Below are 27,572 nucleotides of genomic sequence, written 5' to 3'. Positions count from 1 at the left end.
GAGAAGGGGCAGCAAATAGATACGGTTCCAGAAACAACTTGGAAGGTAAAGGTAGTTGGGAACTAGGATCGTAAGTGAAGAGAACAATGGGGTCAAGCAATGTTGTTCAGTGTGTTTGTGGGCCTGGGAAAAGAGGGAAGGAATGGGTGACGGTGCATCCATGGAAGGGCTAGGGTCTAGAGAAAGATTAGAGGGGGCAGAGGTGAGACAAGGAGGAATTACCAGAAGACAGGTTTGCTCAAGATGCAGATAGATGAGAGAATTTATATTTCTCAAAGAGAGTGGTAGCCAATCTTTGAAGAGTAGGGACTGGAGGCCCATATGAGGAGAAGCAGAACCATCATTCCATAGTGAATCATGCTGGGCCTGGAACTCACCACCTGCACAGATGAGAACACAGGCAAGGATGCCTCGTTTTGAAAAACCCTCTTAGCAGTGTTGGTCGGTATCTCCCTCTATCTCTCTGCCTGAATTTGCCAGTGTCTATTGAACCCAGAAGCCTCCACAGAAGAATTTCTAGCTACAGAAACACAGAAACGAGTAGAGGCTCACCTGCCAGTAAACAACATTTGAACAGCATATGAGAATCACCACCTGAGCAAAGACTGATATGCTGGGCAGATTTTTTGGCACCAGCTCCATCCTTTTCATAGGTCATGCTCCCACCAGTCAGACCTGCCAAGGTTCCAGCTTCCACAAGGTGACCTCATTCTTGGGATCCCACAGATCAATTCCTTTCATCATAGAGGTAGCGTCCTCCTGTTTCCTAAGTTCCTCACTCTCTTCTATTTGATTTCCCTACTTTTCTACCACCTGGTTTCAGGGATTAACTATTCTCTGTTGTAAATACTTGAAATGGATGCTATTTTCCCAGAAAGGCTGTCTGTGGATCAGATAAGTTCACTCACACTAGTCCCTGGGGTGTATATAATTATCACATTTTCCAGAAATGTCTATCTTTGACATCAGCTCTTTGACAAACTCTTACTTGTAAAGGCCACCTAGAGTAGGAAAGCCAAATGGTAACCAGCTGCATACCCTGTACCTTCAAAACAGGTGATCGAAAGCAATATCACATCCTGAGATATTTTCAAAGGCTTGAAAGATGTGCATGTAGATTGTTGTTGTTTAGTCGCTAAGTTGTATCTAACTCTGTGACCCCATGGACTGTATTGTAGCCTGCCAGGCTCCTTTGTCCATGGGATTTCCCAGGCAAGAATACTGGAATGGGATGCCATTTCCTTCTCCAGGGAATCTTGCTGACCCAGGAGTTGAAACTGTCTCCTGCACCTACAGGCAGATTATTTACTGCTGAGCCACCAGGGAAGCCCATACATGTAGATAGTCAGACTTTATTCTCATCTAGTTCCCTAGTTTAGTCATTGCAAACGTTGATAACAACTGAATTTAAAAAGAAAATATCAAAAAAAAAAGTAAAAAACAAACAAAAAACTCCAAAAAACAAAAACTAGACTATAAGGGCTGGATCATCAATTTAATTCCTAAAAACTCCATGTTTGATTTGAACCAAAGATTTCTGCTTGTCTGATATTTCCTGAGCCCTGATTACTGCACTGCCTTTGGATCTCTGACCACACCCACCTGGGCTGCAAACTTGCCTTCAGCGTGATTCTTAACTCTGCTGAGTTTAGGGATCTCATTTTCATTGCATCTTCTCCACAGTCTGAGCCTACGAAAACAGTTGCCAACGTGCATTTTTAAAGGACTCTGCAGCCTGGCTCAGCAATCTGTTTCTTAGGAAAGAAGATTTTTCTGAGCTCCAACAGCAGAACAAAATGAGAGGTAGGTAGGCCAGACACATGCATATTCAAACTATTTTTTTTTTTTCTTTTTAGTTTTTGTAGACTTTGACAGCAAAGAAAACCTGAGAATGATAAAGAGGAAGGCATTCAATGTTACCTAGTGTAGGACAGTACTCAGAAATGGTTTGCACTCACCAGGCCATCAAACTTGAAATTAAAGCTGGCTGCGTAGGCTAGCTCATTGAATTCAGACTACCTGGTGAGGACTGCTGCAATGATTTCAGCAGATCTGAATTTCTTAAATCTCCTCTGAGAATGTTTTCTTCACTGTATCCTCTAAGGCATGAATGTGCTGAATTTAAATTACTTTGTTACTCAGAGAACAATGGTGAAAAGAGAGATAAGATGTTGAGCCGTGTAGGGTTGCCAGATATAACATAGGACACCCAGTTAAACTTGAATTCAGATAAACAACTAATAATATTTTAATACAAGTATGTCTGGGACATACTCATACTCATGCTCAGTTGCTCAGTCATATCCGACTCTTTGTGACCCCGTGGACTGTAGCCCATCAGGCTCTGCTATCCACAGGATTCTCTAGGCAAGAATATTGCAGTGGGTTGCCATTTTTCCCTCCAGGGGAGCTTACTAATCCAGGGATCAAACTTGTGTGTCTCATACCTCTCCTGCATTGGCAGGTGGATTCTTTACCACTAGCGCCACCTGGGAACCCTCACTCATACTAAAACAAGTCATTTACTGATTATCTGCAATTCAGATTGAACTGGGAGTCTTGTGTTTCTGTTTGTCAATTCAGGCAACTGTACTGTGGGGGCAGCTGGCATTAGCTTCTTCTCATATGAAGACAACTTGGCTGCTTTGGCAGGGGCACACACACATAGAGAAGTGGTTAAGAACTAAGGCTAGAGAGTGAGATTGCCTACATTTGAATTGTATCACTTTCACCTAATGCCTCTGATTTTGGACCAGAGCCAGGAACACAATTTGAGCGGTCAGCCTGCTTCATCAGCCTCCACTCTCTTAATTTTGGCAACAGCTACCCACACTCTCAGCAGTGCCCCCAAGGAGATGCCCAGTTTCCTGAGGGGGAGAGGTTAGTGAAACATTTGGCAACCTCTTATCATGAGATTTCACATTTCTGTCCTAGATCATAGAAGGGAGATTCCCTGCCTTTTATCCCAGTAAGGGCCCATGGCTAATTCCAAATACTACCTTTCTCTAGGTGTCTGTTGTATGCAACCCACCATCAGGATCAGTTGGGGGTTTTGTTTCTGGTAGCAATAGGAAGGAACCCAGGATAACAAGCAAAGCATGGTTTTGAAGGGAAGGAGTTAAAGTTGCTCATGTGAATCAAACAAGGGCTGCACAAACCAGCTTCAGGAAGGACAGGAGTAGGAGCAGTGAGATGTCAAAACCGAGCTGCAGAAGCCTGAGGTCACTGCACCAGGTCCCTACTTCAGACGACCCCTACTTTTCCACCTCTGTCAGATTTCCAAATCATTTGGGTACTCTACTGAATCCGGGTGTTCTATTCCTGGGTCAGAATGATAAGGCACAAGGACTGAGAATGAAGACACAGCCAGAGCCCCTGAGGGAGTGGATGTGAGCTGAGCGCACATCCTAGTGGGCACCTACTGTAAGCTTTGCCACAGAACCCCATTAGGATTCTATTATAATAATCAGTAATGCTCAAAATTCTCCAAGCTAGGCTTCAACAGTACATGAACCGAAAATTTCCAGATGTTAAAGCTGGATTTAGAAAAGGCAGAGAAACCACAGATCAAATTGCTAACAACCATTGGATCATAGAAAAAGCAAGAGAATTCCAGAAAAACATCTACTTCTGCTTCATTGACTACACTAAAAGCCTTTGTGTGGATCACAACAAACTGCAGAAAATTCTGGAAGAGATGGGACCACCATCTCTCTGGAAGAGACCAGACCACCTGACCTGGAAAATTCTGGAAGAGATAGGACCACCATCTCTCTGGAAGAGACCAGACCACCTGACCTGCCTCCTGAGAAATCTGTATGCAGGTCAAGAAGCAACAGTTAGAACCGGACATGGAACAATCGACTGGTTCCAGATTGGGAAAGGAGTACCTCAAGGCTGTATATTGTCACACTGCTTATTTAAGTTATATGCACAGTACCTCATGTAAAATGCTGGACTGGAGGAAGCATAAGCTGGAATCAAGATTGCTGGAAGAAATATCAATAACCTCAGATATGCAGATGACACCACCCTTATGCCAGAAAGTGAAGAGGAACTAAATAGCCTCTTGATGAAACTGAAAAAGGAGAGTGAAAAAGATGGCTTAAAAACTCAACATTCAAAAAACTAAGATCATGACATCTGGTCCCATCACTTCATGGGAAATAGATGGGGAAACAAGGGAAACAGTGACAGACTTTATTTTTTGGGGCTCCAAAATCACTGTAGATGGTAACTGCAGCCATGAAATGAAAAGACACTTTCTCCTTAGAAGAAAAGCTATGACAAACCTAGACAGCATATCAAAAAGTAGAGACATTACTTTACTGACAAAGGTCCATCTAGTCAAAGTTATAGTTTTTCCAGTAGTCATGTATGGATGTGAGAGTTGGACTATAAAGAAAGCTGAGTGCCAAATAATTGATGCTTTTGAACTGTGGTGTTGGAGAAGACTCTTGAGAGTCCCTTGGACTGCAAGGAGATAAAACCAGTCAATCCTAAGGGAAATCAGTCCTGAATATTCATTGGAAGGACTGATGCTGAAGCTGAAACTCCAATCTTTGACCACTGATGCCAAGAACTGACTCATTGGAAAAGACCCTGATGCTGGGAAAGACTGAAGGCAGGAGGAGAAGGGGATGACAGAGGATGAGACTGTTGGATGGCATCATGGACTCAATGGACATGAGTTTGAGCAAGCTCTGGGAGTTGATGGACAGGGAAGCCTGGCATGCTGCAGTCCATGGGGTCACAAAGAGTCAGACATGACTTAGTGACTGAACAGATAATAATCATAGATATAACAGATGTATGGATAGAAATTTGTTACAGAGAAGAAATGGAAACAATTTAAATGTCCAATCAAGGGAAGATTAGAATAATAATATGGAAAAATAAAATACAGTATATAAAGGTACCTACCTTTGGAGAAGGAAATGGCAATCCACTCCAGTGTTCTTGCCTGGAGAATCCCAGGGACGGGGGAGCCTGGTGGGCTGCCGTCTATGGGGTCGCACAGAGTCGGACACGACTGAAGTGACTTAGCAGCAGCAAAGGTACCTTATTTATCAGATGATTTTAAATGCTGGACTGATATTTCATGTTATAGGAAGCTCTCCTATGAAATTTATAATGCAAGTCAGGATTTTACCATGATTCGTTTCTGTTTTCTGATTTCAAAAATCTTCCCAAGAAAAAAACTCGGTGAAATGATAAGTAAAAATAATGCATAATCCTAAGCTAGATGCCTCCCCCAACCCATCCCAGAGGTTGACTCAATGAATCTGGAGTGAGGGCTACATTTTCACAAACACTCCAGAGAGTTCCGCCTCAGGTTGCACAGAGATCACATTTGAGAACAATGTTTTAGATGTTAGTGGAGGATATTGTTTGAAGGATACTCTTCAAATGACTAGAGTCTCCAGGCTTGAAATAGTCTAATAAACTCTGAGAGTTAATCTGTTCTGCTAGCAGTCCTTGCCATTGTGTCATTTCTCTAATAGCATCTTTCCCTCCTTGGGGATCTTCTTCCTAATTCACAATATGAGGAGAGATTGAGAGAGGTGACACCCATCTGGCCCTTGCCTTTCACAGGTAGGCACCTGTGTTAGGTTGTAGGCTGCATAACAAATACCAAACATTTAATAGCTTAGAACAACACACTTGTATTATCTCACAATCACAATAGCTCAACACACTTGTATTATCTCACAATCACAATAGCTTAACAGAATTTTGTGCTCAGGGTGTCACCCGGCTGCAGTCAAGGCTGTCAGCCGGGGCAGCTATCGCATCTGAGGCCTGTAGTCATTTTCCAAGATCACTGACTGCCAGTGGAATCTGGTTCCTTGCAGCTGTAGTGCTGAGGCCCCCCCCCCCCACCCACCAGCACCGGGTCCTCTCCACCACAGGTGGTCTGCTGCTTCAAGCCCAGCAGGAACATAGCTTCTTGACCTCTGCTAAAGGACACACTGCTTAGGGTCAGGCCCACTCCGAATTCTGTCTCTTGATTACCTCAAAATCAACTGCAAATTAAGAAAAATCAACTTGGTCAGGGAGTGTATTCTAATCAAGGCTGTGACTACCAAATCATGTTCACAGACCCAGTCCACATTCAAAGGGAATCCTACAGAATGTGTATATACCAGCAAGCAAAAATTCTGGGGCCATCAGAGAGTTTGACCACTGTGAGAGCCGGCCTTTGAATGACCCTCGGTGATCAGACTCTAGTATCCTACATTGGACTGGCACAGGTCTGTCTTACCAATAGAATACTGCAGAAATGATATGTTCCTAACTGGGTTATAGAAGAACTGTGTCCTCCAGTTTGGTTTCTCTTGCTCCCTGATTGTTCACTCTGGGGGAAGCCAGCTGTCACGCTGTATGAGAAGCCTCTGTGGAGAGATCTACTTGACAAGTAAATGACTCTCCCAACCAGCAACCACAGGAATGAGCCTGGAAGCAGTTTCTCCAGCTTTTTCAGATGACTACAGCCCTGGCCAACATTTTACATCTTAACTGCAATCCAATGGGAGACCTGGAGCCAGAAACATTCAGCTAAGCCGCTTCTGGGCTTCCATTGTGGCTCAGTTGGTAAAGAATCTGCCTGCAACGTGGGAGACCTGGGTTCGATCCCTGGGTTGGGAAGATCCCCTGGAGAAGGGAAGGGCTACCCATTCCAGTATTCTGACCTGGAGAATTCCATGGACTGTATAGGCCATGGGGTCATAGAGTCAGACATGACTAAGTGACTTTCACTTTCAAGCTGCTTCCAGATTTCTCACTCTCAGAAACTGTGCAAGATGATAAATGTTTGTTGTTTTAAACTGCTGAGTTGGGGGATTATTTGTTATGCATCAGTAGGTAACCAATGCAACACTTGTCCCAGGCCTGAATAATCCAGAGAGAGAAACACACCTGTATTCCTCTTCTCTAATAACACAGGAGAAGCACATATGCAGCAGGAGTTAATAAGCCCATAAAGAGAGGAGCAGAGAGCAAAGCTACGTTGGATGGTGCAAGGGCAGCAGTGGTATCTTTTCAGCCTCTGGATCCAGTCAGGTTTAATTTAGTCCCATGCTTATTATTCTCAGTATTATGAGCCAATGAATTCTTTCTCCCCGCTTTAAGTTCAGAGCCTTCCAAAGTACATTTAGTCCTACTGAAAGTATTTTGGTCCTCTGTCCATCAAATAAATAAGCATAAATGTATACTGATATGCAGTGTAGTCAGCCCAAAGACCATAATTTGTTCCTCTTCCCCATCTCTTGATGGCTATGATTAGGCTGAAATCTGGTTTCTGTCACTTGCAACTGGGAGGAGTTCTGATTCAAAAGCCCTCGTAGGATTAGTTTCATGTGTCACTGTGGTCATTTTCTTATTGCATCTGTCCCTCTAAGGTCATATTGGCTGGCCCTGGATCGTATGTTAGGTCATGCTCTTCAGGTTCCTTGAAAATAAGTTTTATTTTCTTGTGTTTCTAAGAAAGTTCCTATGGCATTTTCTCCCAGGGAAGCCAGAGCATGCTGAGAGTCTAGCAATTTGACTAAATGATCTACATTTATCCAGGATAAATTTCCTCTATAGTGTATGGCATCTTGCTTCCTAACTTAGCTAATCAAACACTCTCTGGGTACCAAGCCAACTGTTCATGCTGAAGCAGGCTGAGCAGTCATTGTGAAAAGAAACACAATAAACAAATCCCACGCATGAATTGAGCAAAGATTCTGAGTTCTGAGAGGCAGTTTTTCCATCTAGTCTCAGTGCAAAGGAGTCTACAGAGGCCACACAGTTAACCCACTGTTCACTCTGCTTCCTCCCAACTCTGAACCGTAGCAGTGAGTTTACATAGAAGGAGACCTCTTTAGTGAGCCCCCTCACCCACATAACAATCCTATTGTGATTTTCTCCTAGACACCAGCACTGCTGCCAAAATAACAGATAATGCATTTTAAATTGAAATTTATAATCATTAAACAAAGTCGAGAGGCCGAGTCCTAACTGCCCTTCCCCACATAATTCCTAATTTTGTCATTTCCTAGAATAATATAGTAGTATAGGCTCTAAATTCACCTCAACAGCATTATTCCTTACCAAATCAATTTCTTTAACTTAGCCTAGTGACCATTCATAAAACCTGCCCTTAGAAAAACTCAAGTAATTCTGTTAATAGTGTTTGCCATTTGGTTGAATACATTCAGCATCCAGGAACTGAGTAAAAGGAGCTCAGAGAAATTGGTATTAACAATACCCGGCAGTTTTTTCCCCTAAAGATAGTTTTCTATCACAATGATTAGGATCAGAGACTCTAGAATTAGATTACTTGGATTCAGAGCTCAGGTTTTCCATTTAAAGCCATGTATCATTGGCCAAATTACCCAACTCCTCTTTGTCCAATTTTACATCTATAACATAAGGATAATAGTAATATCCATCTTGGGATCATTTTTATAAGAACTATTTAATGATATTCAAAAACACTTATAATACTACCTGGTACACAGTGAAGTATAAAACAAACAGCCAGCACAGACTATATTAAAATCTGATTGTTTAACTTCCAACTTACCACAGAAGATACTTCAGCATCATTCAAAAGAAGTATCACCATCGCATCTTGTGTAGCATTTGTACTCTTCTACATGCTGTGGAAGAAATCAAATTAAGGTTATTTCAGAGTACTGGTATCCCCATATGACTAAAACAAAACAAAACAAAACAAAAACCCACATATCTTCTTTACAGGAAGATATTATCCCAAGCTGAAAATCATTTCTACAACATTTTTGCAAATTTAGTTTCTGGCACACAATAAAAAATAACTAGGCACTCAGAGACAAGATAATAAACAGCAAATAGAACTCACAAGTACCTTAAAGGTTAGAGTTTTTAGACAGAGATATTAAAATAACCATACTTCCTTAGATTAAGGAGATAGGACAAGATGGAGAATTTTGGTAGAGGGTTGAAAACCATAAATAGAAATGACAAGAACTGGAAAATAATAACCAAAATTAGTGACAATTTAATAAGTTGATTTAATACCCATTTAGACAGCCAAAAGGAATTAGTAGCCTGGATACTGATTGGCTTGAAAGAACTATCCCAAATGAAGCAAAGAAAAATGAAAGAGCGAGATTAGAAAGGAAGAAACTGAAGATACAGTGAGAAGGTACCATATAAGTGGAATTCTAGGGAGGGAAAAAGAATGGGCAATAAGAATTATTTGAAGAAATAATGGATAAAACTTTTCCCAAAATGAAAGACATCAATATACAAACTTAGAAGCCAAAACAATTCTAAAAAGAATAAAGAGAAAAACACCAGGGACCCAACTGTGAAACTTTAAAAACCAAAGAAAAAGTTTTAAAGCAGCTGGATGTAAACAAAGGCAGACTGCCTTTAAAGGAACAACAATTAGGCAGATAGCTAACTTTTAATAGAGTTAATAGGAACCAGAAAACACAAAATAATATGTTCAAAATATTAAAAGAAAATAACTCCCAACCTAGAATTAGAAGTTTAGAAAAATAATATTTCAATAAGACTGAAATAAATAATTTTAATCAGTAAATCAGAATTTGTAGCCAGTAGATCTGCAGTAAAAAAGATACTAAAGACATGCTTTGCAGCAGATGGAAAATAGTACCAGGAGACCCAGATTTAGAATGGGATGAAAAGCAATGAAAACATGAATTTAAACAAATAAACTGATAATGATGATAATGACAATGATGATAGTGTTCAAAATATAAGCAGAACTAAAGAACATAACAATAACGGCTTAAAAGTTTAGGTGGTGGTGGCTTAGTCACTAAGCCGTGTCTGACTCGTGCAATCCCGTGGACTGTAGCCTGTCAGGCTCCTCTGTCCATGGAATTCTCCAGGCAAGAATACTGGAGTGGGTTGCCATTTCCTTCTCCAGGGGATCTCCCTGACCCAGGAATTGAAGCCGGGTCAACTGCATTGCAGGCAGATAATTTACCAACTAAGCTATGAGGGAAGCCCCAAGAGAGAGGGGCTAATCAGAGGAGATTAAAGAGTTGATATATCTAAAAGGAGCCTTAGGTTCTTGCATTGCCCATGAAGAAGGTAAATGCAAATGAATATAAGGATTTGAAAACCAAAAATGTATGTCATAATTTTATGGTTAATCAGTTTACTGGTTACCAAACTGTGTAACTTTCAAGGTAGTAAAGAAAAAAAATGAGTAATAAATTTTTGATAAAGCCAGAAAGAAGAAACTCTTGGGGGGGGGGGGGGGGGGGTGGAAATAAAAAATAAAATAAATGGGACAAATAGAAAGGACTAAATATGCCAGACACAAAACAATTCCTGTAGAATCAAGAATTTTAAATCCTTGTTAAATTTGCATGATTTAAATTGCCAGATATTCTAACCCAGGCAAAAAATTCTAAACATGCAAAATTATAAGGTTTAAGGATTTATACTTAGGTACTAAAACTAAAGGAAAGAGAAGGATATCATAAAAATTTGGAAGAGGCTTCCTTTGAGGGAGAGAGATGGTAGTAACTTGGCGGGAACATGAAGGATTAGTAATGTCTGACTGCTTGGCTAGCCAGGTGGTGGTTACCTTATAGGTTTTTGTTCTCTGCTGATTCACTTAACTACATGCATGTTTGTGTACTTCTCTGTATTTATTCTATTTCTACAAAAAAAATTATAAAAGGATAAGGGAGATCTAAATATGCTGATATGGTATAATCTTCAGAAATACACAGTTAAAATAAGGCATACAACAGCATACATATTATGATCTTGTTAGCATAAAAAAGCTCACATACTATATACATGATTATATTCACACAGATCATTTTTCAAGACATAAATAGTAAATTTAATATGGCCTCTTGCCTCTAAGAGGGGAAACTAGATTCTGGTGAAGTTTATGGAAGAAAGAGGCTAATTTTCATCTATATGCTTTTATTGTGAACATAACTTCTGAATTTTTTTTAAGAAAATTCTTTTGTTACCAACCTATAAATCAAATGTGAAGCCAAAACAAGCATAGCATTTGATGAGGTCATTGTTTTCAAATTAACAACTGCATTCTGAAATCTTAATTTAAATCTGCAATGTATAACCAAGAATTTTAAATCGTTGCTCAATTTGTTCAAAAGATGGGTCAAATTTTCACAAGCACGAAGGGAAGAAATGTGGCTTTCATTTTAAAAAGACATCTATGAATTGATTATCTTTCCACTTCTCCCATGCAAATGGAGTAGAGATAGGTATAGATAATTCATTTTCATTTCAACTTGTTTCTAGACTGTTGATAGAAGCCTTCTATCTGCATTACAATGGAGTGCTACTAAGAACAAAAAGCAAACTTAGGGTAAACTGAATGGCTGAATTTAAGAATCTGCCATAAATCACGACACTCTAGGTTTTTAGTCATATGAACACAGGACCTGATCAGAATGCAATAATATGAATAATCTGAGTTATCAGAGCAACTAGAGCTAAATGCAGGATACATTTCAGGAATTCAGCAACAAATGAAAAGAAAATGCCTGCTGTCTACAAGTCAAGAAGTGAGCTCCCCGGGATTTCTGGGTTAAAACAGCAGCTGAACACATGTTTCTAATTTTATTTTTTACCTCCTTAGGTCAATAAAAATTTAGGGAAGAAATTTTTTTTTTTAAAAAGAGAAAGATATAAATCAGAAAAACAGAAGAGAGAAAAATGTCATCAAATTTGGAAGCTAGAGAAAGTTGGAAATTTAATACGCCTAAGATATCTAATCTCTAGCTAGTACTGGAAATGTGTGAAGGCCAGACAACTTATACCACAATGTGCCTAATGGCATGTTGTTGTTGTTTAGTCCTGTGACCCTGTGGACTGCAGCATGCCAGGCTTCCCCATCCTCCACTGTTTGCAAGAGTTTGCTCAAACTCATGTCCACTGAGCTGAAGATGCCATCCAATCACCCTGTCCTCTGTCATCCTCTTCTCTTTTTGCCTTCAGTCTTTCCCAGCATCAGGGTCTTTTCTAATGAGTCAGCTCTTTGCATCAGGTGGCCCAAGTATTGGAACTTCAGCTTCAGGATCAGTCATTTCAATAAATATTCAGGGTTGACTCCCTTTAGGATTGACTGGTTTGATCTGCTTGCAGTCCAAGGGACTCTCAAGAGTCTTCTTCACCACCACAATCCACACCACAACCCAAAGGCATAGGAACTATCTCAGAGACTGATGGGAAAAGAAAGACTAGTTTCTGTGAAAGCTATTTCCTGTAGTCATCTAATGCAGTTTGACAGGATCCTCCTCTCTGTTATGGACTGCATGTTTGCATCCCTTCAAAACTCATATGCTGAAACCCTAATACCCAATGAAACAGTATTGGGAGAGAGGGCCCTCCAGATGGGAATAGCATCCTTATAAGAAGACAGCTTGTTTCTCTCTCTGCTCTCCACCATGCGAGGACATAGTGAGAAGACAGCCAGCTACAAATCAGTAAGTGGGCCCTCACCAGACGCTGGATCTGCAAGCAACTTGATCTTGGACTTTCTAGCCTCCAGAACCATAAGAAGTAAATTTTCACTATTTAAATCACCTTGTTGTTGTTGTTCAGTCGCTCAGTTGTGTCCGACTCTTTGCAACCCCATGGACTGAAGCATGCCAGGCTACCCCATCCTTCACCATCTCCTGGAGCTTGCTCAAACTTACATCCATTGAGTTGGTGATGCCATCCAACTGTCTCATCCTCTGTCATCCCCTTCTCTTCCTGCCTTCAATCTTTCCCAGCATCATGGTCTTTCCAATGAGTCAGCTCTTCGCATCAGCTGGCCAGAGTATTGGAGCCTCAGCTTCAGCATTAGTCCTTCCAATGAATATTCAGCATTGATTTCTTTTAGGATGGACTGGTTTGATCTCTTTGCAGTCCAAGGGACTCTCAAGTGTCTTCTCCAACACCACAGTTCAAAAACATCAGTGCTTTGGTGCTTAGCCTTCTTTATGGTCCAACTCTCACATCCATACATGACTACTGGAAAAACCATAGCTTTGACTATATGAACCTTTATTGGTAAAGTAATGTCTGTGCTTTTTAATATGCAGTCTAGGTTTGCCATAGCTTTGCTTCTAAGAAGCAAGTGTCTTTTATTTTCATGTCTGCAGTCACTGTCCTTGGGCAGTGATTTTGGAGCCCAAGAAAATAAAGTCTGTCACTGTTTCCATTGTTTCCTAATCTATTTGCCATGAAGTAATGGGACTGGATGCCATGATCTTAGTTTTTTGAATGCTGAGTTTTAAGCCAGCTTTTTCACTCTCCTCTTTCACTTTCATCAAGAGGCTCTTTAATTCCTCTTCACTTTCTGCCATAAGGGTGGTGTCATCTGCATATCTGAGGTCATTGATATTTCTCCTGGAAATCTTGATTCCAGTTTGTGCTTCATTCAACCCATTTCTCATGATGTACTCTGCACATATGTTAAATAAGCAGGGTGACAGTATACACCCTTGATGTACTCCTTTCCCAATTTGGAACCAGTCTATTGTTCCATGTCCAGTTCTAACTGTTGTTTCTTGACCTGCATACAGTTCCTCAGGGGGCAGGTCAGGTGGTTTGGTATTCCCATCTCTAAGAATTTTCCAGTTTGTTGTGATCCACACAGTCAAAGGCTTTAGCATAGTCAATGAAGCAGAAATAGATGTTTTTCTGGAATCCTCTTGCTTTTTCTATGAAATAAATAATTCATAAGAAATAAACGTTCAGAAGCAGGGCAGACGCTCTTATTGGCCACTAGCAAGTGGGGACTGGACAGGGAGGCACAGGCTGCATTGCTTAGGGTAAGGACCAGGCATGAATGCCCTGAGGGCAATCTGAAGGAACTAACTAGAGATGGCAACCCAGACTGTGGAATAGCTATTCTGCGAAAAGCCCTAACCTAAGACACCGCCAGGACTGTGTTCTGTGACATCACAGAACAAAGGACTGAGCAGAGCTAGCTGGCTGCGGACCAGCCCATCCCCCACCAGAGACAGGCAGGCGAGGGCAGCCAGAGCTGGAAGCAGGCAATCACGGCCCCAGAGAGGCATCATCTACCAAACTGCAAGCAGGCTTCACTGCTAACCAAGACTTTCTGGGATTCTGGACGGTTGACATCTGCTGGGAGGGTCAAAGCCAGAGATCAGCTCTCCAGAAAAGACACACAGCACACCTGAGAAGGCGCGCCGGCTGTACACCCAGAAAACCGAGCAGCAGGGACAGGGGAGGCGATTAAGTCGCAGCCCCCGACTGGGGGCAAATGCACTCACCAAGCACCTGGTCACCTGAGCTGCTTGGATCTGGGAAATGCACAAAACGGAGGCCCAACCAAGTCTGCACCTTTGTGGAGTACCCAAGAACCTGAACCTGAGAGGCTTAGACCTGGGAAGTGCATGCAAACCAGGCCCCACCTCAGACAGTTCCCAGCAGAGCAACCTAGTGCCTGAACACTGTAGCACACACTGGGAAAGCACACACGCCGTGAGCAGGGGCAAACCCAGTGTGGCCGGGACACTGGGAGCACACCCCACACACACCAGGGATACTTGTTTGCAGTGTTCCTCCCTCCCCATAGCACAACGGAACAAGTAAGCATAAAAAAGTGACCACCACCGACCCCTTGTGTCAGGGTGGAAATTAGACACTGAAGAGGCCAGCAAACAGAAGAAGCTAAAATAGAGGGAAGTGACAGGTGAAATAGAGTAAAACCCTGCACTTAGCACCAACTACATAGGAAGGGGCCTATAGATCTTGAGAAGTATAAGCTGGATCAAGGAACTAACTGAAATGAACTGACCCCACACTGTCCACAACAACATCAGAGAAAGTCCTAGATATATTTTTACTTTTATCATGTTTAAAAAAAATTTTAAGTCCTCTCCTTTTCAATATGCTATGTAGGTTGGTCATAACTTGTCTTCCTAGGCGCAAGCATCTTTTAATTTCACGGCTGCAGTCACCATCTGCAGTGATTTTGGATATTGATTTGGATTGATTTGGATTTCATTTTTTATAACCTACTATTACTTTGCAAAAAAAGACCATATTTTTAAAGCAAACTTCATACATATACATTTTATAATTTTTCTGACTTTATTTTTTTCTTTAATATTGTATTTTTGAGAATCTAACCTCTAGATTTTTAATCTTTGCTTTTTGGCATTTGTTATCAATTTTGTACCTTTAAGAACCCAATCTTCAGTACTCATTTTTACTTGGGAGCGAGATTACTGGCTTGACTGCTCTCTCCCCCTTTGGACACTCCTTTTTCTCCACTAGGTCGCCTCTATCTCCTGCCTCCCCCTTCTCTTCTCTACCCAACTCTGTGAATCTCTTTGTGTGTTCCAGACAATGGAGAACACTTAGGGAACTAATTACTGGCTAGATCAGTCTGTCTCTTTTTGATTCCCCCTTTTATCCTCCTGGCCACCTTTGTCTCCTTCCTCCCTATTCTCTTCTCTGTGTAACTCCATGAACATCTCTGAGAGATCCAGACTGTGGAGAATACATAGGGAAGTGATTACTGGCTATCTTGCTCTCACCCCTTTTCATTCCCCCTCTTCTCCTCCTGGTCACCTCTATCTTCCTCCTCCCTCTTCTCTTCTCCATGTAACTCTGTGTACCTCTCCAGGTGTCCCTCATTGTGGAGAAACTTTTCATCATTAAACTAATCATTAACCTAGATGTTTTATCATCAGTGCTGTATAGATGGAGAAGTCTTGAGGCTACTGTAAAAATAAGACTGAAAACCAGAGGCAGGAGGCTTAAATCCAAATCCTGAGAATACCTGAGAACTCCTGACTCCAGGGAACATTAATCAATAGGAGCTCATCAAACGCCTCCATACCTACACTGAAACCAAACACCACCCAAGGCCCAACAAGTTCCAGACCAAGACATACCATGCAAATTCTCCAGCAACACAGGAACATAGACCTGAGCTTCAATATACAGGCTGCCCAAAGTTATTCCAAATCCACTGACATCTCAAAACTCATTACTGGACACTTCATTGCACTCCAGAGAGAAGTAGTCCAGATCCACCCACCAGAACACTGACACAAGCTTCCCTAACCAGGAAACCTTGACAAGCCACCTGTCCAACCCCACCCACAGTGAGGAAACTCCAAAATAAAGAGAACTCCACAAATTGCCAGAATACGGAAAGGCCACCCTAAACACAGCAATATAAACAAGATGAAAAGGCAGAGAAATAATCAGCAGGTAAAGGAACAGGACAAATGCCCACCAAACCAAACAAAAGAGGAAGAGATAGGGAATTTACCTGATAAAGAATTCTGAATAATGATAGTGAAAATGATCCAAAATCTTGAAAACAAAATGGAGTTACAGATAAATAGCCTGGAGACAAGGATTGAGAAGAAGCAAGAAAGGTTTAACAAGGACCTAGAAGAAATAAGAGAGTCAGTATATAATGAATAATGCAATAAATGAGATCAAAAACACTCTGGAGGGAACAAATAGTAGAATAAGTAGAGGCAGAAGATAGGATTAGTGAAGTAGAAGACAGAATAGTAGAAATAAATGAATCAGAGAGGAAAAAAGAAAAATGAATTAAAAGAAATGAGGACAACCTCAGAGACCTCTGTGACAATGTTAAACACCCCAACATTTGAATCATAGAGTCCCAGAAGAAGAAGACAAAAAGAAAGACCACGAGAAAATACGTGAGGAGATAATAGTTGAAAACTTCCCTTAAATGGGGAAGGAAATAATCACCCAAGTCCAAGAAACCCAGAGAGTCCCAAACAGGATAAACCCAAGGTGAAATACCCCAAGACACATATTAATCAAATTAACAAAGATCAAACACAAAGAACAAATATTAAAAGCAGCAAGGGAAAAACAACAAGTAACATACAAGGGGATTCCCATAAGGATAACAGCTGATCTTTCAACAGAAATTCTTCAGGCCAGGAGGGAATGGCAGGACATACTTAAAGTGAAGTGAAGTGAAGTGAAGTTGCTCAGTCGTGTCTGACTCTTTGAGACCCCATGGACTGTAGCCTACCAGGCTCCTCCATGGGATTCTCCAGGCAAGAATACTGGAGTTGGTTGCCATTTCCTTCTCCATACTTAAAGTGATGAAGGAAAATAACCTACAGCCCAGATTACTGTGCCCAGCAAGGATCTCATTCAAATATGAAGGAGAAATCAAAAGCTTTACAGACAAGCAAAAGCTGAGAGAAATCAGCACCACCAAACCAGCTTTTCAACAAATGCTAAAGGAGATTCTCTAGACAGGAAACACAAAAGGGTGTATAAACTCGAACCCAAAACAATAAAGGAAATGGCAACAGGATCATACTTACCAATAATTACCTTAACCGTAAATGGGTGGAATGCCCCAACCAAAAGACAAAGACTGGCTGAATGGATACAAAAACAAGACCCCTACAAATGTTGTCTACAAGAGACCCACCTCAAAACAAGGGACACATACAGACTGAAAGTGAAGGGCTGGAAAAAGACATTCCACGCAAATAGAGACCAAAAGAAAGCAGGAGTAGCAATACTCATATCAGATAAAATAGACTTTAAAACAAAGGCTGTGAAAAGAGACAAAGAAGGACACTACATAATGATCAAAGGATCAATCCAAGAAGAAGATATAACAATTATAAATATATATGCACCCAACATAGGAGCACTGCAATATGTAAGACAAATGTTAGCAAGTATGAAAGGGGAAATTAACAATAACACAATAATAGCAGGAGACTTTAATACCCCACTCACACATATGGATAGATCAACTAAACAGAAAATTAACAAGGAAACACAAACTTTAAATGATACCGTAGACCAGTTAGACCTAATATCTATAGGACATTTCACCCCAAAACAATGAATTTCACCTTTTTCTCAAGCGCACACGGAACCTTCTCCAGGATAGATCACGTCCTGGGCCATAAATCTAGCCTTGGTAAATTCAAAAAAATTGAAATCATTCCAAGCATCTTTTCTGACCACAATGCAGTAAGAGTAGATCTCAATTACAGGAGAAAAACTATTAAAAATTCCAACATATAGAGTCTGAACAACACACAGCTGAATAACCAACAAATCACAGAATAAATCGAAAAAGAAGTCAAAATATGCATAGAAATGAATGAAAATGAAAATACAACAACCCAAAACCTGTGGGACACTGTAAAAGCAGTGCTAAGGGGAAGTTTCATAGCAATACAGGCATACCTCAAGAAACAAGAAACAAGTCAAATAAATAACCTAACTCTACACCTAAAGCAACTAGAAAAGGAAGAAATGAAGAAACCCAGGGTTAGTGAAAGGAAAGATATCTTAAAAATTAAGGCAGAAATAAATGCAAAAGAAACAAAAGAGACCATAACAAAAATCAACAAAGCCAAAAGTTTTGGAGGATAAATAAAATTGACAAACCATTAGCCAGACTCATCAAGAAACAAAGGGAGAAGAATCAAATCAATAAAATTAGAAATGAAAATGGAGAGATCATAACAGACAATACAGAAATACAAAGGATCATAAGAGACTACTATCAACAATTATATGCCAATAAAATGGACAATGTGGAAGAAATGGACAAATTCCTAGAAAAGTACAACTTTACAAAACTGGACCAGGAAGAAATAGAAAATCTTAACAGACCCATCACAAGCACGGAAATTGAAACTGTAATCAAAAATCTTCCAGCAAACAAAAGCCCAGGTCCAGATGGCTTCAAAGCTGAAATCTACCAAAAATTTAGAGAAGAGCTAACACCTATCCTACTCAATCTCTTCCAGATAATTGCAGAGGAAGGTAAACTTCCAAACTCATTCTATGAGGCCACCATCACCCTAATACCAAAACCTGACAAAGATCCCACAAAAAAAGAAAACTACAGGCCAATATCACTGATGAACACAGATGCAAAAATCCTTAACAAAATTCTAGCAATCAGAATCCAACAACACATTAAAAAGATCCTACACCATGACCAAGTGGGCTTTATCCCAGGGATGCAAGGATTCTTCAATATCCGCAAATCAATCAATGTAATACACCACATTAACAAATTGAAAAATAAAAACCATATGATTATCTCAATAGATGCAGAGAAAGCCTTTGACAAAATTCAATATCCATTTATGAGAAAAACTCTCCAGAAAGCAGGAATAGAAGGAACATACATCAACATAATAAAAGCTATATATGACAAACCCACAGCAAACATTACCCTCAATGGTGAAAAATTGAAAGCATTTCCCCTAAAGTCAGGAACAAGACAAGGGTGCCCACTTTCACCACTACTATTCAACATAGTTTTGGAAGTTCTGGCCACAGATATCAGAGCAGAAAAAGAAATAAAAGGAATCCAAATTGGAAAAGAAGAAGTAAAACCCTCACTGTTTGCAGATGACATGATCCTCTACATAGAAAACCCTAAAGAATCCACCAGAAAATTACTAGAACTAATAAATGAATATAGTAAAGTTTCAGGATATAAAATCAACACACAGAAATTCCTTGCATTCCTATACACTAATAATGAGAAAATAGAAAGAGAAATTAAAGAAACAATTCCATTCACCATAGCAACGAAAAGAATAAAATACTTAGGAATATATCTACCTAAAGAAACTAAAGACCTATATATAGAAAACTATAAAACACTGGTGAAAGAAATCAAAGAGGACACTAACAGATGGAGAAATATACCATGTTTATGGATTGGAAGAATCAATATAGTGAAAATGAGTATACTACCCAAAGCAATTTATAGATTCAATGCAATCCCTATCACACTACCAACGGTATTTTTCACAGAGCTAGAACAAATAATTTCACAATTTGTATGGAAATAAAAAAAAAAACCTCAAATAGCCAAAGCAATCTTGAGAAAGAAGAATGGAACTGGAGGAATCAACCTACCTGACTTCAGGCTCTACTACAAAGCCACAGTCATCAAGACAGTATGGTACTGGCACAAAGACAGAAATATAGATCAATGGAACAAAATAGAAAGCCCAGAGATAAAGCCACGCACCCATGGACACCTTATCTTTGACAAAGGAGGCAAAAATATACAATGGAGAAAAGACAATCTCTTTAATAAGTGGTGCTGGGAAAACTGGTCAACCATTTGTAAAAGAATGAAACTAGAACACTTTCTAACACCATACACAAAAATAAACTCAAAATGGATTAAAGATCTAAACGTAAGACCAGAAACTATAAAACTCCTGGAGGAGAACATAGGCAAAACACTCTCTGACATAAATCACAGCAGGATCCTCTATGACCCACCTCCCAGAATATTGGAAATAAAAGAAAAAATAAACAAATGAGACCTAATTAAAATTAACAGCTTCTGAATAACAAAGGAAACTATAAGCAAAGTGAAAAGATAGCCTTCAGAATGGGAGAAGATAATAGCAAATGAAGCATCTGACAAAGAATTAATCTCAAAAATATGCAAGCAACTCCTGCAGCTCAGTTCCAGAAAAATAAATGACCCAATCAAAAAATGGGCCAAAGAACTAAAGAGACATTTCACCAAAGAAGACATACAGATGGCTAACAAACACATGAAAAGATGCTCAACATCACTCATTATCAGAGAAATGCAAATCAAAACCACAATGAGGTACCATTTCATGCCAGTCAGAATGGCTGCTATCCAAAAGTCTACAAGCAATAAATGCTGGAGAGGGTGTGGAGAAAAGGGAACCCTCTTACACTGTTGGTGGGAATGCAAACTAGTACAGCCACTATGGAGAACAGTGTGGAGATTCCTTTAAAAACTGGAAATAGAACTGCCTTATGACCCAGCAATCCCACTGCTGGGCATACACACTGAGGAAACCAGAATTGAAAGAGACACGTGTACCCCAATGTTAATCACAGCACTGTTTATAATAGCCAGGACACGGAAGCAACCTAGATGTCCATCAGCAGATGAATGGATAAGAAAGCTGTGGTACATATACACAATAGAGTATTACTCAGCCATTAAAAAGAATACACTTGAATCAGTTCTAATGAGGTGGATGAAACTGGAGCCTATTATACAGAGTGAAGTAAGCCAGAAAGAAAAACACCAATACAGTATACTAACGCATATATATGGATTTAGAAAGATGGTAACAATAACCCTGTATGCAAGACAGCAAAAGAGACACAGATGTATAGAACAGTTTTTTGGACTCTGTGGGAGAGGGAGAGGGTAGGATGATTTGGGAGAATGGCATTGAAACATGTATAATATTATATATGAAACAAATCGCCAGTCCAGGTTCGATGCATGATACAGGATGCTTGGGGCTGGTGCACTGGGATGACCCAGAGGGATGGTACAGGAAGGGAGGTGGGAGGGGGGTTCAGAATGGGGAACATGTGTATACCTGTGGCAGATTCATGTTGATGTATGGCAAAACCAATACAATATTGTAAAGTAAAATACATAAATAAAAGTTTGAGTCACTAAAAAAAGAAAAAAAAAAACCACCAAAATTATTCATGAAAATTTCCTAGTAGTTTAATCCCTCTTAATCCCCTACCCTATCTTGCCCTGTTTCCCTTCTCTCTCCTCACTGGTAACCCCTAGTTTGTTCTCTACATCTGTGAGTCTCTGTTTTGTTACATTCATTTGTTTTATTTTTTAGATTCCACATATAAGTGATGGGTGCATGCTCAGTGATGTGCAACTCTCTGCAATCTCGTAGACTGTAGCCCACCAGGCTCCTCTGTCCATGAAATTTTCCAAGCAAGAATGCTGGAGTGGCTTGCCATTTCCTACTCCAAACATTGTAAATCAACTATACTTTAACAAAAAAAAAAAAAAGAAAGAAAGAAAATTTCTCAAAACCATAGAAAGTAAAATGCTATTACTGAAAAAAATCTTAATGAATCCAAATAGTAGATGAAAATTGGAAAAGGAAATGGGAACCCACTCCAGTATTCAACACCTACACAAAGATATCTCAAATTTCAAAGCACTAGAGGAAAAGAAGATTCTATCAACTTCTAGGGAGAAAAAGCTGATCAGAGGGATAAGGAATTATAATGACTTTAGACTTCACAACAGTATCACTGCAAGCAAAAAGAAAATGGAGTTATGTCCAGAATCCTAATGGAAAATAACTTGTAACCTATAATTACAAACTCTCAAACTTTCTGAGGGTAGAACGATGGTCTCAAAAAATAAATTTACTACCCACTCTGTTTCTCAAGAAGCTACCAGAAATGTGTTCCATCAGAATGAAAGTATAATCCAAGGAAAAAGCAAGACATGGTACAGAAAAAATAAGAGTTCCAAATAGAAGAGGGATGAAGGAATTCCTTGGAGGACAGTGAACAGACATCCCAAGATGCTAGCTGGAAACTAGACCAGACTGGAGCATAATCAGGTAGACAAGAGTCCACACAGACATGCTGTAGGATGTATGACCACAATCCCTACTGCAGTCTTTTTAAAAATTAACACCTGGATAGATGCCCTGGAGAATCTGACCTAGGTAAGAATGTGGTGATCTTGACGATTTGCTGATAAGTCTGCTCTTTTCCTTCAGGATGTGCTGCCTATACTGACTGTGGACATGTATTTCATCCCACTGAAGTTTCCTGCTTCTACTTAGTTCTGAGAGCTGAAAGAAGGCCATGGTGAGCCTAGAAGCAAGAAATTCAGGGCAATTCACTTCACTCCCACAGGTCAGATGTTTAGCACCTGTTTTATACCACAGCCCTTCCAAATTCATAGACTGTGGTGAGCCTCAGATTTCCCAGAACTCATGCATGGCCTTCTCCCACTGCCTAACCCAGAAGGTGCTCTTGTAAACTCCCAGGAAGCTGAAGTCTATGAGTGAGAGACTACTGGGTTTATCTTGTCTTGGATTCTTTCCCACAACTAGTTTTGTATTTGCCCCATGTAGGAAAGGGAAGCATGGTGAGGAAGGTTTCAATGTGACAAACACAGAAGCATTTTAAATTCTAATTTGAAACCTGGCTGGAAGATACAAAGGTTTTTTATTGTTGCTATTTTTTGTATTAAACATTTACTTTATACATGCAGAAAAGAAAGAAATAAAGAAATAAGTCTACTCATACAGTAATGGCTGGACTATAAATTAGAACTAACTTCCTGGATGACTGTTTGGCAATGAATATCAAAAATATTAAAGCTGTATGTGTTTTTTGACCCAATAATTCTACTTCCAAAAAAATTCTATGAAAAGATGGACTATGTTCCAAGGTATACATAAAAGCTTTGCTAAATGAGAAACTAACAGTTAAAAATTAGAAATCCAAAACACCAACTCTTGCAGAACTGATTAAAATAAGTGGGATATTTATGCAATTGACCACTATGCAGTCATTAAATATGATGCATTTACTGATACACTGACATGGGCAAAGTTTACATTACACTGTCCTGAGTTTAAAATAATTAAGCATATGGGCTTCCCAACTGGTGCTAGTGGTAAAGAATTCACCTGCCAATGCAGGAGAGACAAGAGACATGGTTTGATCCCTGGGTCAGAAAGATGCCTTGGAGTAGGAAATAGCAGCCCACTCCAGTACTCTTGCCTGAAGAATCCCATGTACAGAGGAACCTGGTAGGTGATAGTCTAAGGGCCACAAAGAGTTGGACACGACTGAGCACACTGTTTAAAATAATTAAGCATAGATCATATAATATGTGTATGCACTGGTTTTAATCTACTCCCCAGGGATGGTTAGTTAATAATTTGAGGAACCCTATTCAATGCAGGCACTCCGGGCGCCTGTGCATCAGATGCAGCTACTGCCAGTGCCTCAGCGATAACTAACTCCATCTGCACTGCAGGACATGCCAACTAACACAGGAGATGCTAAAGATATTTATTCATTGGTGAATGGTACAAGAATATCTGCTGTTGCATAAACAGGAGGGTAACAGAAGCCTATGCCTACAAGAGCAGTTAGCACTAGAATTTTTCAGTGTCTGCCTCTAATAAACATATCAGGCAAGAGACTTTGAGTACCTACAGGACCAGAGCTCCAGTACTTCACCAGACTTGCAGAACAGGTTTTGTGACTCTTTATAGTCATTTGCTAAATATCTGTATGTGTTTGAGTACTTCTAAGAAACAGATGCCAAAAGAGGATTATTACAGATTTACTTGGGGGGCACACCCATGAAGGCAAAGGGAGGAGAGCTGGAGAAGGAAGAGGAGACCACATGATGATGACGTTCTGACACTTGTGCAGAAGAGAGGGACGGAAGACTGAGTGGGAAAAGTCTCAGATTACAGTGGGGTTCCAAGAAAGCCTTCACCAGTCTGATGTGAAGTTTTTATGCTAGCCATCCATCTGGGAAGTTACTCGTGTTGCAGCAAAGGGTCTGTGTTAATAACTCCAGCTGTGCTCAGTGACTGGGAGCAGCCATGGGAAGCATGATGTCAGTACAAATGAGGTGGTAGATCCAGAGGAGCAACAGCTGGCACTGTCAGGCGACTACAACCCCCCACCAGGAGGAGACCTGAGTATTCTCATGGCTGCCACAGTGTGTGCAGCAGAATTCAGACAGAAACAAAGCATCTAAAAGAGAGATTGTGAGTGCCACAATGGACAACTAGAAAAAAGAACCTGATGGTTATAAAAAGGCCAAATTTGCTGAAATCTGTTAATATAGTTAGATGTGTGTATGTGTGGTTTCAAGGTAACAATAGCATGGTCCCACTCTTTATTTTAAAGTCAATTACTGATACATCATATGATGGTTTTTTTTAAAGTATCTTATTAACTATCACTAGAATTCCTTTAGGGACTTTGCTATCTTCCCATTCAGGTCCTCAGGTCTTAAATCCCACATGTAACCATCTTATCAAGGCCTTTTCCTATGACATGGTAAGAAACAGGAATTTTTGGTGTGGGAGGTGTGAAGAAGAAAAATGCTAAGAAACAGAGAAAGAGCAAAATATTAATGAGGTGTTCAGAGGTCAGAGGACTTGGCGCTGCCTTGTGAGTGACCCTGTATCTCTTTTGGAGAATGAGGCAAAGATGTTGTATGCCCAGTGAAGATGGGGAAAAGTCGACAAGATGAAGAAAGAAATTATAACCAAGGCGACCAAGTCCCTGAGCAATTCCAGAGATCTTAGGACATGCCCTGAACTTCCTACATGACCTAGGGGGTGCAGTAGTAGCAGAAGCTAATCTGATGTAGGTCATAAGAGGCAGGGTCAGCACAACTGACATCTTAGTTAAAAATATACACAGACACAGAATATATGTGAGTAGAAAATATTTGACAACCTGAATAAAATGCTAGTATTGTTGCTTTACAGGACAGGGTTATGAATGATTTTTTTTTTCTCATCTCTATTTTCTAATTGTTTACAACGAACATGAATTGGCATAATATTCATGAAATTTCCCAGAAAGAAAAACATTCTGGGAAAAAATAATTAGAGTAATTATTTATTTCCAGCAATTAGACTGAATATTAGAAAAGTCAAGTCATTGTTTTCTGCACAGTGGCTGACATAATTGGTCAATTATAAAGGAACTCCACAGAACAGGTTTATTTACCCTGTAATTTATGGATGCATTTTATAGTACAGTCATCCTGTGAGGCATATTTAGGAGGCCATATTAATGAAAGTAGACCTTTTAGTTAAGATTTATCTTCCTGTGGCTATTGATGACAACTAGCTATACCCTCAATGGCACCCCACTCCTGTACTCTTGCCTGGAAAATCCCATGGATGGAGGAGCCTGGTAGGCTGCAGTCCATGGGGTCACCAAGAGTCGGACATGACTGAGCGACTTCACTTTCACTTTTCACTTTCATGCACTGGAGAAGGAAATGGCAACCCACTCCAGTGTTCTTGCCTGGAGAATCCCAGGGATGGGGGAATCTGGTGGGCTGCCGTCTATGATGTTGCACAGAGTCGGACACGACTGAAGCGACTTAGCAGCAGCAGCAGCTATACCCTCTCCAAAAAGTTTTGAAACAGAACCATCTCTACTTTACTTTATAATGAGGACTTAAGAAAAATCCTGTTCCAATAAGGACTAAATTCCAAGTTGACTACAGTTAAAGCTAACACTTCACAAGAAGCAATCTCCTTGCGTTACAGGCCACCTTACCCTCTCAAGGACATGACTCATCAGGATTCTTCTGATAAACTGACATACTATTTATGTTAAATAATAATGTACCTTTATGTATATATGTAAATATACATAAAAAGTATATTTATGAAAAATATATTTATGTAATTTAAATGTAATTTTATATTTATGTAATTTTTTAAAAAGTATATTTATGTAAAAAAGTACCTATCTCAATGACTGGGACAGGTAGATATCCCCTTGTTTCCTGACTGCTACTTATAGTTCCACTTGTTGGCTTAATTTCTAAAATTTCTAGCTCCATCATTAATTATCATCAACTAGTACTTTCAGTTCAGTCACTCAGTCAATGTCCAACTCTTTGAGACCCCATGGACTGCAGCAAGCCAGATTTCCCTGTCCATCACCAACTCCTGGATTTTAGACCTATACAGACATGAACTTCTTATTGCAAAATTCAGACTTAAATTGAAGAAAGTAGGGAAAACCACTAAGAATACTGGAGTCAGTTGCCATGCACTCCTCCAGGGGATCTTCCCAAACCAGAGATCGAACCCAGGTCTCCCGAATTGCAGGCAGATTCTTTATTGTCTGAGCCACCAGGAAAGCCCAAGAATACTGGAGTGCGTAGTCAGTCCCTTCTCCAGCAGATCTTCCTGACCCAGTAATCAAACCAGGGAATCCTGCCTTACAGGTAGATTCTTTACCAGCTGAGCTACCAGGGAAGCCCAGGCCACTCAGATATGACCTAAATTAAATCTCTTACAATTATAGAGTAGAAGTGACAAATAGATTAAAGGGAAGATCTGACAGTTCTTCAGGCACTCTGTCTATGGACAGAAGTTTGTAATACTGTACAGGAGGCAATGACCAAAACCATCCCCAAGAAAAAGAAACACAAAAAGGCAAAATGGTTGTCTGAGGAGGGCTTACATATAGCTGAGAAAAGAAAAGAAGTGAAAGGCAAAGGAGAAAAGGAAAGATATATCCATCTGAATGCAGAGTTTGAAAGAATAGCAAGGAGAGATGAGAAAGCCTTCCTAAGTGAACAATGAAAAGAAATAGAGGAAAACAATAAAATGGGAAAGACTAGAGATCTCTTCAAGAAAATTAGAGATACCAAAGGAACATTTCATGCAAAGATGGGCACAATAAAGGACAGAAATGGCATGAACCTAGCAGAAGCAGAAGATATTAAGAAGAGGTGGCAAGAATACACAGAACTATACAAAGAAGATCTTAATGACCTGGATAACCACAATGATGTGATCACTCACCTAGAGCAATACATCCTGGAGTGCAAAGTCAAGTGGGCCTTAGGAAGCATTACTACAAACAAATGTAGTGGAGGTGATGGAATTCCAATTGAGCTATTTCAAAGTGCTGCACTCAGTTCAGTTCGGTCACTCAGAAGTGCCCGATTCTTTGCAATCCCATGCAATCCCATGACTGCAGCATGCCAG

At 40.1% G+C, this 27,572-nt stretch overlaps 1 protein-coding gene across 23 annotated transcripts in view; it reads right to left on the bottom strand.

The window, feature by feature from the left end:
- The window catches only part of HHLA2 (HERV-H LTR-associating 2), a 160,680-nt gene that overhangs the window by 38,993 nt on the left and 94,115 nt on the right, over positions 1 to 27,572 (bottom strand). For 11 of the 23 annotated variants that reach the window (XM_045165444.1, XM_045165412.1, XM_045165413.1 and 8 more), the window contains 2 exons: positions 8,570 to 8,645; positions 4,924 to 5,119 (listed from right to left, as the gene is read on the bottom strand). Coding sequence is in view for 5 of the 23 variants with exons in the window: in XM_045165440.1 (XP_045021375.1) it covers positions 8,570 to 8,592 (23 nt within the window). In the remaining 18 variants the exon portion in view is untranslated. Of the gene's footprint in view, positions 1 to 4,923; positions 5,120 to 5,402; positions 5,533 to 5,887; positions 6,027 to 8,569; positions 8,646 to 27,572 lie in introns of all 23 variants that reach the window. The other 12 variants (XM_045165440.1, XM_045165442.1, XM_045165441.1 and 9 more) reach the window with 4 other exon arrangements.

Source organism: Bubalus bubalis, chromosome 1 (assembly GCF_019923935.1).
Source record: "Bubalus bubalis isolate 160015118507 breed Murrah chromosome 1, NDDB_SH_1, whole genome shotgun sequence".
Taxonomy (NCBI): domain Eukaryota; kingdom Metazoa; phylum Chordata; class Mammalia; order Artiodactyla; family Bovidae; genus Bubalus; species Bubalus bubalis.
This window is presented reverse-complemented; position numbering and strand designations above follow the sequence as displayed.